Raw genomic sequence first — 16,474 nt, forward strand, 5'->3', positions numbered from 1 at the left:
GTGAGTACTGTATGGACTAGGTTGGGTACTGTATGGACTAGGTTGGGTACTGTATGGACTAGGTTGAGTACTGTATAGGGAGGGTTGAGTACTGTATGGGGAGGGTTGTGTACTGTATGGACTAGGTTGAGTACTGTATAGGGAGGGTTGAGTACTGTATAGGGAGGGTTGAGTACTGCATGGACTAGGTTTTGTACTGTATGGACTAGGTTGTGTACTGTATGGACTAGGTTTTGTACTGTATGGACTAGGTTGTGTACTGTATGGAGAGGATTGAGTACTGTATGGGGAGGGTTGAGTACTTTATCGACTACTACTGTATGGACTAGGTTGGGTAATACATGGGGTAAGACCGAAAACAATTTGTGTCTTGCTCCATCGTATGCTGTATGATGGAGCTACCCTATAATTCCACCAAATATCTATATCCATCTATGATGTAGCTGTTCAGAGGCACCATATGGCGGCACAGAGTGCAGCAATGCGACTTCCATATAGACTCGCCAAAGTCCAGACTCCAGAGCAGCCGCCATGAAGTGCTTTCCTGAGGGGTGGGAATAGTTTTTCAGTTATTTGTTTTCATCTTCTGTGGATTAAAATCAAATTCCTCCCACTTTACTGCAGGTTGTGTATTCAATAGGCCGGGTCCTGTCTGGCGGTCACTCAGTGTCTTTGCAGACCCCAGTTCCACTATTCCAGTGCTCTCAGCTGAATCCCATCAATAATCCCCCATCTCCGGACCCCCATATTTATGTTCTAGTTGTGGAGGGAGGGTCTCCTGTGATGTATCTTCTTCATCTTGGACTGCTTGTATTATTGCAGCATGGGGACGTTGACTCCGGCCGGATCCTTTCCCTCCCTCTGGTGGAGCTGGTGGAGCAGTTGAAGAAAGGATCGCTGAGCCCCGAGACTGTGCTCCATGTGTATATGGAAAAGGTGAGGACGATGCGTGGCCGCCCCCCATTCTCAGTGAAAGGTCTCGTCTTCTATAGATAAAGCTTCATCATTGTCTAGTGGGAAGTTCTTCCTTTTTTCTAATAGATTTTGCACACTGTTACATTGTAACACACCCTCAGCTGTGTGAGAAGGAAACAAGACTGATTTTCAGCTGGACAACAACTTTAAAGTGAATCTCCACCTTTTATTATCAGAAGGGAAATGGGGCAGTTGCCCACGGAAACACCGTGAGCAACAAGAGTAGTGAACGAGCCGAGTCAAACCAGGAGTGTACGAGGTACCAAACGCAGAGCAGGAGAGTAGTGAACAAGCCGAGTCAAACCAGGAGTGTACGAGGTACCAAACGCAGAGCAGAAGAGTAGTCAGCAAGCCAGGGTCAATATGAAGCAAGGACAAATAGTTCAAGAAGCTGCAGCAGGGCCAGGAAACCAAACGAGAAGAATCACAAGCAAGGAGGAACAGGAAAGGCAGGTATAAATAGACAGAGGGCGGGAGCTAGCTGAGTCTGGCCAGGCTGTGATAGGCTCTCCCACTCCTAAGCCTGCCATCCTGAGTGGTGGAAGATGGAGTCAGTCTCACAGACATAGAAGCAGGTGCAGACTGATTACCTATGGGCGTTGATACAGAAGCTGTGCCTGGCAGATCCTTTACACAGAATCCAAATGCCTGCAGAGACTAGGCTCTGTTCCCACTGCGTTTTACGTGCCAAGTATGAGTTAAAGGGAATGTGTTGCCAGCAAAACATGTTTTTTTTTTTTAGTTAAACAATTAGTGTGTAGGTGATTAAACATTGTTCTAATTTTTTTTATTTTTTTCACGAGTCAGGAAATATTATAAATTAGATTAAATTTATAATATTTCCCATTGCTGGTCACTAGATGGAACAATTCCCAAAATTGCAGCATTGTATGTGGTAAAGCAACCACATTGCTTTATGCTGCAAAATTTGAGAAAACTCACTCACTCTAGTGAGCTCTCAGAATCCCCCCTCCTTTATCCTGGCTAGTGCCGGGAGAAACGAGGGGTTTGAACGGTCTAACCTCCTACACTGTGTGTCACCATTTTTTGAGCTAACACACAGTGTAGAAGGTTTACATACACTAGTAAAACACACTGAAACACGAACATACATAGAAATCACTGCTCCAGTCGCCGCCGCTCCCTCCGGCCCGTCCGCTCCGTCTGCTGCCGCTGCTCCATGTGCACAAGTCCGGAAGCCACGACCGGAAGTAGTAATCTTACTGCCCAGCCGCGACTTCTGGTCCACAGGAAAATGGCGCCGGACGGCGCGCATTTCAAATCGGACTGTGTGGGAGCGGCGCATGCGCCGTTCCCACACACACGGCGTACACCATAGTGGATGGAACGGGCCCCGTTCGCAGTCCCTATGGGACTGGAGCTGCCGTATTCCATGTCTGTATGTGTCGTTAATAGACACATACAGAAATGGAAAAAAAAATGGCAGCCCCCATAGGGAAGAAAAAGTGTAAAAATAGAAAAAAGTAACACACAAACACACAAATGAATATAAACGTTTTTAATAAAACCCTAACATAAAACTGATATATAAAAAAAATTTTTGTTGACACTGTTCCTTTAAGAAAGGACGGTCAAAAGATTTGCATTGACGTCAATGGGTCATATCAATTCTTTTCGCGATTTACACGTCACGTATTCCATTAAATTCAATAGGAAGCAAAGACACAGAAAAGAAAGTGTACAAAAAAAACACTCAAAATACACGTAATAATTAAAAAATGTGGTTTTGACTCATATTATGCGTTTTTTTTATTTTTAACTTCTAAATGACGCAATTTGAACATAGCCTTGCATGATAACATTCTGCTGCCTGCTATCACCACTAGAGGGAGCTCACTACGTACAGATATATACAGCTCACATAGAGTTACATGATAACATTCTGCTGCCTGCCATCACCACTAGAGGGAGCTCACTACGTACAGATATATACAGCTCACATAGAGTTACATGATAACATTCTGCTGCCTGCTATCACCACTAGAGGGAGCTCACTACGTACAGATATATACAGCTCACATAGAGTTACATGATAACATTCTGCTACCTGCAGTCACCACTAGAGGGAGCTCTCTACATACAGATATCATTCTACTGCCTGCAGCCAACACTGAGGGAGCTCTCTACATACAGATATATACAGCTCCCATAGAGTTACATGATAACATTCTTCTGCCTACCATCACCACTAGAGGGAGCTAATTACATACAGATATATACAGGTCTCATAGAGTTACATGATAACATTCTGCTGCCTGCCATGACCACTAGGGGGAACTCACTACATACAGATATATACAGCTCCCATAGAGTTACATGATAACTTTCTGCTGCCTGCCATCACCAGTAGAGGGAGCTCACTACATACAGATATATACACCTCCCATAGAGTTACATGATAACATTCTGCTGCCTGCAGCCACCACTAGGCAGAGCTTATTGCAGACTGTACTCTATTTTGGTTTACTATTTGTCTATGCATGCAATAAGCTCCTGAGCTCCCCTAGTGGCGGTTAAAGGCAGCAGATGTATATAGAGTAGATAAAAGGAAAGCACAAAAGGCAGTGATGGAGAATCTCGTAGGCAGTCCGTATCCATGTGTAGATAGGGAGAAGATCACACCGGCTGTCAATATCAGAATTTAGGGAGGAGAGGGAATCACACTGGCTGACAGTATAAGGGTATGTTCACACAGAGTGTTTTCAGCTATTTTTGGGCCGTAAACGTCCCGGAAAACGGTTGAAAAATCGGAAGCAGAACGCCTCCAAACATCTGCCCATTGATTTCATTGGGAAAACGGCGTTCTGTTCCGACTCGCCGATTTTTACGCGGCCGTTTTTCAAAACGGCTGTGTAAAGAAACGGCCACGAAAAAGAAGTGTATGTAACTTCTTGAGCCGTTTTTGGAGCCGTTTTTTATTGACTCTAAAGAAAAACAGCTCCAAAAACGGCCGTTAAAAACGCTACAAAAAACGCGACTTTGATTTAAAAACTTCTGAAAATCAGGACCCTTGAACCAGCTGCGTATTTTCAGACGTTTCTGAGTTTGTGTGCGCACATACCCTAAGAGTGTAGAGAAGGAGCGGGAATCACACAAGCTGTCAGTGTAGCGAGAAAGCAGTACAGGGATGAATCTGTGCTGATCCATGAGAGCTAGTGAAGGCAGCAGCATCCTGAATATACTGACCTTACATCCAGCATGCATTATTGGGAGGACACAGCCACAGGATAAAAGTCTGAAACTAGGTGCAGGTTGCAAACGGCATATTCGGGGGTCTGGAAAAGAATAGAAAAGATTGTAGCCTAAAGTTCAATGCAATGTCTTTTCATTTCAGGTAACCGCTAACATATATACAAACATTTTTTTCTATACGAAGTGTCCATGACCTTTCCTGACTCCTCCTGACTCCTTCTTTATCTCATTAAGGCTTTAGAGGTGACAAAGGAAGTGAACTGCTTGATCGACTTTGTGGCGGAGTGTGAGGCGCAGGTGCAGGAGGTGAAGAAGCAGCAGGAGAAAGGTCTTCTCTATGGGGTGCCCATCTCCCTGAAGGAAAATGCTGGATATAAGGTTCATACTCCACTCTACATTACATATACTGGCCATTCCAGCACCCCCTCCCCCATCCTCTGGGGCTCCGAGACACATTACACAGAAAAACGGTACTGATACATACAGACCTGCGCCGTCTATGGGGTCATAGTAGATTCCACCAGACAGAAGGTTTACTTAGACCCCACAATAATCTTACAGTGAGGTCCGGAATTATTTGGGCAGTGACACGATCTTCATGGTTCGGGTTTTGCGGCCTCCACGTTGAATTGACATGAAACATCTGAGATACAATTGAAGTTTAGACTTTCAGGTTTAATTCTTGGGGTTGGACAAAAATCTCCTGTGAAACGTTTAGGAATTGCCGCCATTTTTCTACACCGCCGCCTCAATCCAGGGGCTCAAAAGTAATTGGAGAAATGAACATTCCCAGAAATAAAATGTTTTTTTAATACTTTGTGTAGAATCCTGTGCAGCAATGACGGCCGGAAGTCTGGACCCCTGGACATCACCACACGCTGGTTTCCTCCTTTGCTCGGCCGTTACTGCAGCGTCTTCACTTGTCGCTTGTTTGTGGGTCTTTCTGCCTTACGTTTTGTCTTCAGCGGGTGAAATGCTGGATCGGGGTGTAATGCTGGATCGGGGTGTAATGCTGGATCGGGGTGAAATGCTGGATCGGGGTGAAATGCTGGATCCGGGTGAAATGCTGGATCGGGGTGAGATCTGGTCACTCGGCCATTCCAGAATATTCCACCTCTTTCCTTATAAACTCCTGGGCGACTTTCGCAGATGTTCTGGGTCATTGTCATCTGTCCTGTGAAGCAACGTCCAATCACCTGCTGCATGTGCTGGAATCTGAGCAAAAAGTAAATCCCTGAACACTTCAGAATTCATGCGACTGCTTCTGTCTCCAGTCACATCATCAATAAACACTAGTGACCCTGTGCCAGGCAGCCATGCATGCCCATGCTATCACACCGCCCCCACCATGCCATCACACCAACCCCACCATGCCATCACACTGCCCCCACCACGCCATCACACCGCCCCCACCACGCCATCACACCGCCCCCACCACGCCATCACACCGCCCCCACCATGCCATCACACTGCTCCCACCACGCCATCACACCGCCCCCACCATGCCATCATACTGCCCCCACCACGCCATCACACCGTCCCCACCACGCCATCACACCGCCCCCACCACGCCATCACACTGCCCCCACAATGCCATCACACTGCCCCCACCATGCCATCACACTGCATCCACCATGCCATCACACTGCCCCCACCATGCTATCACACTGCCTCCACCATGCTATCACACTGCCCCCACCATGCTATCACACTGCCCCCACCATGCCATCACACTGCCTCCACCATCCCATCACACTGCATCCTCCATGCCATCACACCGCCTCCACCATGCCATCACACCGCCTCCACCATGCCATCACACCGCCTCCACCATGCCATCACACTGCCCCCACCATGCCATCACACTACCTCCACCATTCCATCACACTGCCTCCACCATGCCATCACACTGCCTCCACCGTGCCATCATACCGCCTCCACCGTGCCATCACACCGCCCCCACCATGCCATCACACTGCCCCCACCATGCCTTCACACTAACCCACCATGCCATCACACTGCCCCACCATGCCATCACACTGACCCCACCATGCCATCACACTGCCCCCACAATGCCATCACACTGCCCCCACCATGCCACCACACTGCCCCACCATCCCATTACACTGCCCCACCATGCAATCACACTGCCTCCACCATGCCATCACACTGCCCCCACCATGCCATCACACTGCCCCACCATGCCATCACTCTGCCCCCACCATGCCATTACACTGCCCCCACCATGCCATCATACTGCCCCACCATGCCGTCACACTGCCCCCACCATGCCATTACACTGCCCCCACCATGCCGCCACACTGCCCCCACCATTTCATCACACTGCCCTCGCCAGGCCATCACACTGCCTCCACTATGTCATCACACTGCCCCACAATGCCATCATACTGCCCCACCATGCTGTCACACTGCCCCCACCATGCCATTAAACTGCCCCCACCATGCCGTCACACTGCCCCCACCATGCTATCATACTGCCTCCACCATGCCATCACACTGCCCCCACCATGCTATCACACTGCCTCCACCATGCTATCACACTGCCCCCACCATGCCATCACACTGCCTCCTCCATGCCATCACACTGCCCTCACATGCCATCACACTGCCCCCACCATGCCATCATACTGCCCCCACCATGCCATCACACTGCCTCCACCATGCCATCACACTGCCCCCACCATGCCTTCACACTAACCCACCATGCCATCACACTGCCCCACCATGCCATCACACTGCCCCCACCATGCCATTACACTGCCCCACCATGCTGTCACACTGCCCCCACCATGCCATTACACTGCCCCCACCATGCCGTCACACTGCCCCCACCATGCTATCATACTGCCTCCACCATGCCATCACACTGCCCCCACCATGCTATCACACTGCCTCCACCATGCTATCACACTGCCCCCACCATGCTATCACACTGCCCCCACCATGCCATCACACTGCCTCCACCATCCCATCACACTGCCTCCTCCATGCCATCACACTGCCCTCACATGACATCACACTGCCCCCACCATGCCATCACACTGCCTCCACCATGCCATCACACTGACCCCACCATGCCATCACACTGCCCCCACCATGCCTTCACACTAACCCACCATGCCATCACACTGCCCCACCATGCCATCACACTGACCCCACCTTGCCATCACACTGCCCCCACAATGCCATCACACTGCCCCACCATGCCATTACACTGCCCCACCATGCAATCACACTGCCTCCACCATGCCATCACACTGCCCCCACCATGCCATCACACTGCCCCACCAAGCCATCACTCTGCCCCCACCATGCCATTACACTGCCCCCACCATGCCATCATACTGCCCCACCATGCCGTCACACTGCCCCCACCATGCCATTACACTGCCCCAACCATGCCGCCACACTGCCCCCGCCATTTCATCACACTGCCCCCGCCAGGCCATCACACTGCCTCCACCATGTCATCACACTGCCCCACAATGCCATCATACTGCCCCACCATGCTGTCACACTGCCCCCACCATGCCATTACACTGCCCCCACCATGCCGTCACACTGCCCCCACCATGCTATCATACTGCCTCCACCATGCCATCACACTGCCCCCACCATGCTATCACACTGCCTCCACCATGCTATCACACTGCCCCCACCATGCTATCACACTGCCCCCACCATGCCATCACACTACCTCCACCATTCAATCACACTGCCTCCACCGTGCCATCACACTGCCTCCACCATGCCACACTGCCCCCACCATTTCATCACACTGCCCCCGCCAGGCCATCACACTGCCTCCACCATGTCATCACACTGCCCCACAATGCCATCATACTGCCCCACAATGCCATCATACTGCCCCACCATGCCATCACACTGCCCCCACCATGCCATTACACTGCCCCCACCATGCCGTCACACTGCCCCCACCATGCCATCATACTGCCTCCACCATGCCATCACACTGCCCCCACCATGCTATCACACTGCCTCCACCATGCCAACACACTGCCCCCACCATGCTATCACACTGCCTCCACCATGCTATCACACTGCCCCCACCATGCTATCACACTGCCCCCACCATGCCATCACACTGCCTCCACCATCCCATCACACTGCCTCCTCCATGCCATCACACTGCCCTCACATGCCATCACACCGCCTCCACCATGCCATCACACCGCCTCCACCATGCCATCACACTGCCCCCACCATGCCATCACACTACCTCCACCATTCAATCACACTGCCTCCACCATTCCATCACACTGCCTCCACCATGCCATCACACTGCCTCCACCATGACGTCACACTGCCTCCACCATTCCATCACACTGCCTCCACCATGCCATCACACCACCTCCACCATGCCGTCACACTGCCTCCACCATTCCATCACACTACCCCCACTATGTGTTACAGAGGATGTGGTGGCTTCTGGTCATGAACCATTCCCAGCTTTCTCCGTACTTTCTTCTCCCATCATTCTGGTCCAGGTTGATCTTAGTTTTGCTTCTTTACATGTTGTTTGGCAAAGTCTGATCCGGTCTTTCTATTTTTGCAGCTGATTAATGGTTCACACCTTGTGGTGACCCCTCTGTATTTGCTCTCATGAAGTCTTCTCTTTTTGGTGGACTTAGATACTGATCCACCTACTTCCAGGAGAGTCTTCACTTGGGTAGATGTTGTGAAGGGTTTTTTCTTCACCATGGGAAGGATTCTGCGATCATCCACCACTGTTGTCCTCTGTGGACGTCCAGGCCTTTTGGAGGTCACGAGATCACCAGTGCGCTCCTATTGTTACCAGAATGTACCAGACTGATGATTTGGCCACTCCTGACATTTGTGCTTCTCTCTCTCTGATGGCTTTCTTCATTTCTTTCAGCCTAACGATGGTTGGTGTCACTTGCATTGCTCCTCTGACCTCATGTTGTGGGTTCACAGCAACAGCTTCCAAATATAAATGTCGCACCTGGAATGAACTCCAGACCTTTTACCTGCTTAACTGATGATGGATTAATGAGGGAAGAGCCCATGCAGCCCATTAATAGCTTGTGAGATAATTGTCCAATGACCTTTGGTCTCTTGAAAAAGAGGCAGCTCCATATTAAAGAGCTATAATTCCTAAACCCCTTCCTCAAATTAGGATGTGAATACCCTCAAATTAAAGCTGGGAGTCTGCACTTCATTATATAACTGGATATTCAATATGTTGTGGTAAACCGCTAAAATGCCAAAACTCGTGTCACTGTCCAAATAATTCCGGACCTATCTGTATATCCAGGGATAGGGGGCGCTAAGGAGTAAAATAAAGAGCAATACAGCAAATGTTTCAGACATCGGGTTTATTTATCAATGTATTTACGTAATTTCTTGTTGTGAAACGCAACTTTTTAAATGTTGCATTGGATGTGGCACTAAACTTATGGATTTGTGCGAGTTTTCGACTCCGTTGTCAATTTTGAAAATAGACGAGTAAAGTTTCTGTTGTCACCCAAGTGAAGTCGTTTATTGAGTGGAGTGAGGAGAAATGGCGCAAATCTAATTCTGCTCATAGAAGGTGTAGAAAGATCTTTTTCCAGTGAGTACAAAATGCGCCAATTAGAGGTGTGTGCCCTTTAATAAATTTGGTGTATATCTCGCCAACACCGTTCTGACCTGTGTAATATACGCCATTATGAAAAGATGTCAGCCATGACTCCAGCCTAGCAGCAGCCATACACGTCACTATGATAAAACTTATGTCATACATTGTCATAGTCCCGGTGCCCGCTTAGTCGGGCAGATTCACTAATACTTAGATCAGGCAGCGTCCAGTTGGTCCCAGTGGCGGTTGCCGCATCTTTCTAGACATTTTTCCTTCTTCCACCTATTAGTCGGCTGCGTTTACACCAGTTTTTTTGTTCCCAAATTCTGGTGCATTTTTGGCGCACTGTCATATTTTTTGCCTTCCATTTTCTGCTGAGGAACCCGGAGAGGTAAGGGGAGTATGTATTTAATTTTCAGTCTTAGATTTCTGCTCCGCGGAGTGAGATGTGACAGATTATGAAGACGAGCACGCCTCTTATTAAATCTGTCCCATCTTCTCACTGGCCATGCACCATCTGTTTCCTTCCCCAATTGGACAAAAAATAAAAATAAATACATTCTCCCCTCACCTCTCCGGGTCCCTCAGCATGCCGCAGCTCATACAAGGTCCTGATGCTGGGCAGCGTCGGGCTGTGTCACATAAGTCGTCTTCATACTGCCCGGTGTCAGGACCTTGTCTAAGTCGCGGCATGCTGAGGGGGCCCAGACGGGAGGGCTGAAGGGAGTATGTATTTATCTTTTAAACTATCAGATGGGGAGGGGGTAGTCCGTAAATTGCGACTTTTGTTCCCTTTTGTGACAATTCTACACCAGAAAACTGGCGTACAAAGGTTGATAAATTTAATTCAGTTTCCAGTCAGTGACTACAGGGTCCAGTCGGTGACTACAGGGTCCAGTCGGTGACTACAGGGTCCAGTCGGTGACTACAGGGTCCAGTCGGTGCCTACAGGGTCCAGTCGGTGTCTACAGGGTCCAGTCGGGGCCATCCCTTAGATCCATAATGCATACTACATTGCCTGGAGGGCCATGCTCTGCCCAGACAGTGCCTATATAGTTTTCCGTCTGGTTTCTCGGAGATTCTCCTCCTGGTGCCCTCACGTTACAGACCAGAAGGCATCATATTGATGAAGTTTCGGCGCCCGGTAATCACATATTGTAGAATAATGGATGATTCCTGGATCAGAACACGATTGTGACCGTTGTTCTCCCAGCCTAGAGGTTAACGTTATCGCCAAATAATAGAACTAGTGGGATCTTCGGGACATTACTGCAGCAGGTTTGGAGTCCTGACGTTGCTCCTTCTTGGTAGGATGGAGGAGAGGACTGCTGGTCACGTCCTCAGGTCTGGGTGTGTCCTCCTGGATTTGTGACACTTGTGGGTCCTTTATCCTATGTGTGATCTACTCCCCTATAAATAGGATTTTGTCTTGGCACAGGGGCACAACTCGCACTGCGGTCTCGTCCACTTTCTAGGGGTGGAAGAAGCGGAGGACAGCGTTCTTGTCCAGGTGCTGAAGAAGCAGGGTGCTATCCCCTTCGTGAGGACCAACATCCCACAATCCATGATTAAGTAAGAGCATGAAGTCTGTTCTGCAGCCTCACTCCTGACCCTCCAGATATCGCAGGGTAACTGTGTACAATACTGTACCTCACCCTGTGCTGCTGATCCTGAGATACATCATGTCGTATACTCCACTCACCGCCAGAGCTGCAGACACAATGCTGCTGTTACATCATGTCGAATACTCCTTTCACCGACAGAGCAGCAGACACAATTCTGTTGTTATATCATATCTTATACTCCACTCACCGCCAGTGCTGCAGTCATAATTCTTCTGGTTTCCTGTTAGCTCTCAGGTTTAAGAATATTGGCTTTGATAAACCTACAGTTTGATGCTCGGGAGGAGCATGGTGATCACTGTCTGTCTCCTTTTACAGCTTTGACTGCAGTAATTCCATTTTCGGACAGACCCTGAACCCCCACAATCATAAGAAGACCTGCGGAGGCTCCAGCGGTGGGGAAGGGGCTCTGATCGCAGGGGGTGGAGCGATCCTTGGTGTGGGCACTGATGTCCTGGGAAGTATCCGGATGCCATCCAGTTTCTGTGGGATCTGCGGACTGAAGCCATCTGGGTACAGAATGAGGTAAGTAGTGGAGATGACTAGGAAGTAGTCACTGAGGAATGATATAACCGCCTACCCCCAACCCATAGCGATTCCTCTACATGTTGTGTGAAAGAAGACGCAGCAGTAGCTCCATCATCACTTATGTCACTATACTTCTACTTCCTCCTCTCTTCTTCCTCTTCTTATTCTTCCTCTACTTCTTCGTCCCCTTCTTCTTCTTCCTCTTCCTTCTTCCTCCTCTTCTTTCTCTACTAGTAATTCCTCTACATGTTGTGTGAAAGAAGAGGCAGCAGTAGCTTCATCATCACTTATGTCACTATAGTTCTACTTTTTCCTCCTCTCTTCTTCCTCTTCTTCCCTTTCTTTTTCCCCTTTTTCTTCCTCTTCTTCTTCCTCCTCCTCTTCCTCTACTAGTGATTCCTCTACATGTTGTGTGAAAGAAGAGGCAGCAGTAGCTCCATCATCACTTATGTCACTAGTTCTACATCTTCCTCCTCTTCTTCTTCCTCTTTTTCTTCTTCCCCTTCTTCCTCCTCCTCCTCTTCTTCTTCGTCCTTCTGCTCCTCTTCTTCTTCCTCTTTTTCTTCTTCCCCTTCTTCCTCTTCTTCCTCCTCTTCATCCTCTTCTTCCTCCTCCTCCTCTTCTTCCTCCTTCTTCTTTATCTTCTTCCTCTTTGTCCTTCTTCTTCCTCTTTTTCCTTCTCTTCTTCCTCCTCTTCTTCCCCTCTCCTTCTTCCTGTTCTTCTTCCTCCTCTTCTTCCTTCTTCTTCCTCCTCTTCTTCCTTCTTCTTCCCCTTCTCCTTCTTCCCCTTCTCCTTCTTTCTCTTCTTCCTTCTTTCTCCTCCTCTTTTTCTTCTTCCTCTTCTTCATACTCATTCTTCTTCTACTTCCTTTTCTTCCTCCTCCTCTTCCTCCTTCTTCCTCCTTCTTCCTCTACTTCCTCCACCTTCTTCTTCTTCCTCCTCTTACTCTTCTTCCTCTACCTCCTCTTCATCCTCATTCTTCTTCTACTTCATTTTCTTCTTCCTCCTCCTTCCTCTTCCTCCTTCATCCTCCTCTTTCTTCTTCCTCTTTCTTCTTTTTCCTCTTTCTCCTCTACTTCCTCCTTCTTTCTCATCTTCTACCTCCTTCTTCTTCGTCCTCCTCTTCTTTTTCCTCTTCGTCCTCTTCTTCTCCTTTCTCTTCTTCCTTCTCCTCCTCTTCTTCCTCTTTTTCTTCTTCCTCCTCTTCCTTCCACAAACAGAAGGATGGCACTCCTCTAAGGTAATATCGTCAGGTAATACATAAAAGAAACCAATGCCAGGCTTGTGGTAATACAGCTCATCTGATTTGGTTGTGCTTAAAGTGTTTTCCCATAATCCATATTTATTACCTGTCCAGAGGACAGGTGATAAATATCTGATCGGTCACTGATCACGAGAATGGGCTTACCTTGCCATTACTTGGACTTGGAGCTCCATAGGAATGGACTCGTAGTACGCTGTTAAATATCAGGCTCGCCAATATATTTCCGCAATCCTTCATTTGTGATAAGAAATGTGCGAGAGGAAAAATATGCAGAATCTTCAATAAAAGCAAAAGTCTTTAATGCACACAAAAAATAGAAGACGCAGCAAAGTGACAAAAAATGGTTAAGACAGTGGATTCCAGAAAAGCATGCTCTTCATGGGCGAGGGTCCGAGGTGTTGTAGAGTCATCATGAGAGAGGGACCATCTGTTAGCACCCCTCAATGTTTTGTCCCCCCACCATAGATTTTTGTGCTGCTTATATATTACAAAGGTCCTTAGACATACATTGGATCCCAATTTTAACTTCCAATGTACTAATATGGTAAGAAGAACATGAGAAGATATCTCGGTCTTACACCACGTAATCCTGTATTACCATATACACTACCGCCCGGACCTGAGGCATCAATGTCCTTCTCGCATAGTATTAGCATTGTCAGGAATTAATGGAGATACAAGGTTGTCCTCGTACATGGCCGATCCATCATTTTACATACGTGTGCTCGGCCACCGCTCTATTCATTTCTATGGGGCTGCTGAAGATAGAAGTGTTAAAGAGTCTCTGTCACCACATTATAAGTATCCTGTCTCCTACATAATGTGATCGGCGCTGTAATGTAGAGAACAGTGGTCCTAGCAATAAAGAGGCTCTGTCACCAGATTATAAGTGCCCTGTCTTCTATATAATGTGATCAGTGCTGTAATGTAGATAACAGTGGTCCTAGTAATAAAGAGGCTCTGTCACCAGATTATAAGTGCCCTGTCTTCTATATAATGTGATCAGTGCTGTAATGTAGATAACAGTGGTCCTAGTAATAAAGAGGCTCTGTCACCAGATTAGAAGTGTCCTGTCTCCTACATAATGTGATCGGCGCTGTAATGTAGAGAACAGTGGTCCTAGCAATAAAGAGGCTCTGTCACCAGATTATAAGTGTCCTGTCTCCTACATAATGTGATCAGTGCTGTAACGTAGATAACAGTGGTCCTAGTAATAAAGAGGCTGTCACCACATTATAAGTGTCCTGTCTCCTACATAATGTGATCGGCGCTGTAACGTAGATAACAGTGGTCCTAGTAATAAAGAGGCTGTCACCACATTATAAGTGTCCTGTCTCCTACATAATGTGATCGGCGCTGTAATGTAGAGAACAGTGGTCCTAGTAATAAAGAGGCTGTCACCAGATTATAAGTGTCCTGTCTCCTACATAATGTGATCAGTGCTGTAATGTAGATAACAGTGGTCCTAGTAATAAAGAGGCTGTCACCAGATTATAAGTGTCCTGTCTCCTACATAATGTGATCGGTGCTGTAAAGTAGAGAACAGTGGTCCTAATAATAAAGAGGCTGTCACTACATTATAAGTGCCCTATATTGTACATGATGTGATTGGCGCTGTAATGTAGATAAGTGTTTTTTATTTAGAAAAACGATCATTTTTTACGGAGTTATGACCTATTTTAGCTTTATGCTAATGAGTTTCTCAATGGACAACTGGGCGTGTTTTACTATATGACCAAGTGGGCGTTGTGGAGAGAAGTGTATGACGCTGACCAATCAGTGACCAATCAGCGTCATACACTTCTCCCCATTCATGTACACAGCACATAGTGATAAAGCTATATCGCTATGTGCAGCCTCATACACACACTATAACATTACTGCAGTGTCCTGACAATGAATATACATTACCTCCAGCCGGGACGTGACGTGTATTCATTCTCCTGACCACTTCTGTAGCGTCTCTGTGATTTACAGCATAGCAGGCGTAGTCTCACGAGATTACACCGTAAACTCGCATTTACAGAGAGATCTCGCTGTGCTGTGCTGTAAATCACACAGACGCTACAGACGTGTCAGGATTGTGAATACACATCCCGACCTGGCTGGAGGTGATGTATATTCATTGTCATGACACTGCAGTAATGTTAGTGTGTGTGTATGAGGCTGCAGATAGTGATATAGCTATATCGCTATCTGCAGATTAAATGAATGGAGAGAAGTGTATGACGCTGATTGGTCACTGATTGGTCAGCGTCATACACTTCTCTCCACAATGCACACTTGGTCATATAGTAAAACACGCCCAGTTGTCCATTGAGAAACTCATTAGCATAAAGCTAAAATAGGTCATAACTCCGTCAAAAATGATAATTTTTCTAAATAAAAAACACTTATCTACCTTACAGCGCCGATCACATCATGTACAAGATAGGCCACTTATAATCTGGTGACAGCCTCTTTATTACTAGGACCACTGTTATCTACATTACAGCGCCGATCACATCATGTACAAGATAGGCCACTTATAATCTGGTGACAGCCTCTTTATTACTAGGACCACTGTTATCTACATTACAGCGCAGGTCACATCATGTACAATATAGGCCACTTATAATGTGGTGACAGCCTCTTCAAGTCTGACTCAAGGAAGATTTTTTTGGCTGCTGTTTTAGGAAACGGACCATGTACAGATGTAGCCGTCTTTATCTTGACGTAACACATTAAATACATAGTGGCTAGATCCCTTATCTTGACTTTTTCAATGACTTTTCAATGGCTTTTGTGGTGTATATCACATTGCAGAAAGTTATCAGAGTCAAGATAAAGATGGCGACATCCGTATATTCACCACGCTGTCAATGTGGAGATAAAAGAAAATCACTTCACATCCTGAAGTCTAAGCTGCCGTAGAATAAACATTACATTTCACTCGAAAGGCTGAATCATCCTCAATTATTTATTGGCTAGACAAAAAACCACAAATAAAAGAGCGAAGTAACGTGATTCAACCTCGGACAGAGGTCTTCACCAGGCATCCCGTATTTCTGCTTCTTTGTCGTCTCCTCCTTCTACATCTTCCCCATTGTCCTCTCCTACTTTTTCTTCATCTCACCATCTTAACCCCTTATTTTCCTTCCTGTTTCTATAATTATTACGTCTTATTCCTTTCTTCTGCTTCTTTCTCCTTTTTTTCTTCTTTCTCCTTCTTTTTATTTTCTTCTTTCTCCTTCTTCTTTCTACTTCGCCTT

At 47.3% G+C, this 16,474-nt stretch overlaps 1 protein-coding gene across 1 annotated transcript in view; it reads left to right on the forward strand.

The window, feature by feature from the left end:
• Positions 1–822: 822 nt before the first annotated feature.
• The window catches only part of LOC142698246 (vitamin D3 hydroxylase-associated protein-like), a gene marked incomplete at its 5' end in the record, with an annotated part of 34,559 nt that continues 18,907 nt past the window's right edge, over positions 823–16,474 (forward strand). The window contains 4 exons of the mRNA XM_075847884.1: positions 823–936; positions 4,423–4,566; positions 11,247–11,380; positions 11,749–11,955. Of these exons, the coding sequence (XP_075703999.1) occupies positions 823–936; positions 4,423–4,566; positions 11,247–11,380; positions 11,749–11,955 (599 nt within the window). The remainder of the gene's footprint in view (positions 937–4,422; positions 4,567–11,246; positions 11,381–11,748; positions 11,956–16,474) is intronic.

Source organism: Rhinoderma darwinii, unplaced genomic scaffold, assembly GCF_050947455.1.
Source record: "Rhinoderma darwinii isolate aRhiDar2 unplaced genomic scaffold, aRhiDar2.hap1 Scaffold_1013, whole genome shotgun sequence".
In the NCBI taxonomy this organism is placed as follows: domain Eukaryota; kingdom Metazoa; phylum Chordata; class Amphibia; order Anura; family Rhinodermatidae; genus Rhinoderma; species Rhinoderma darwinii.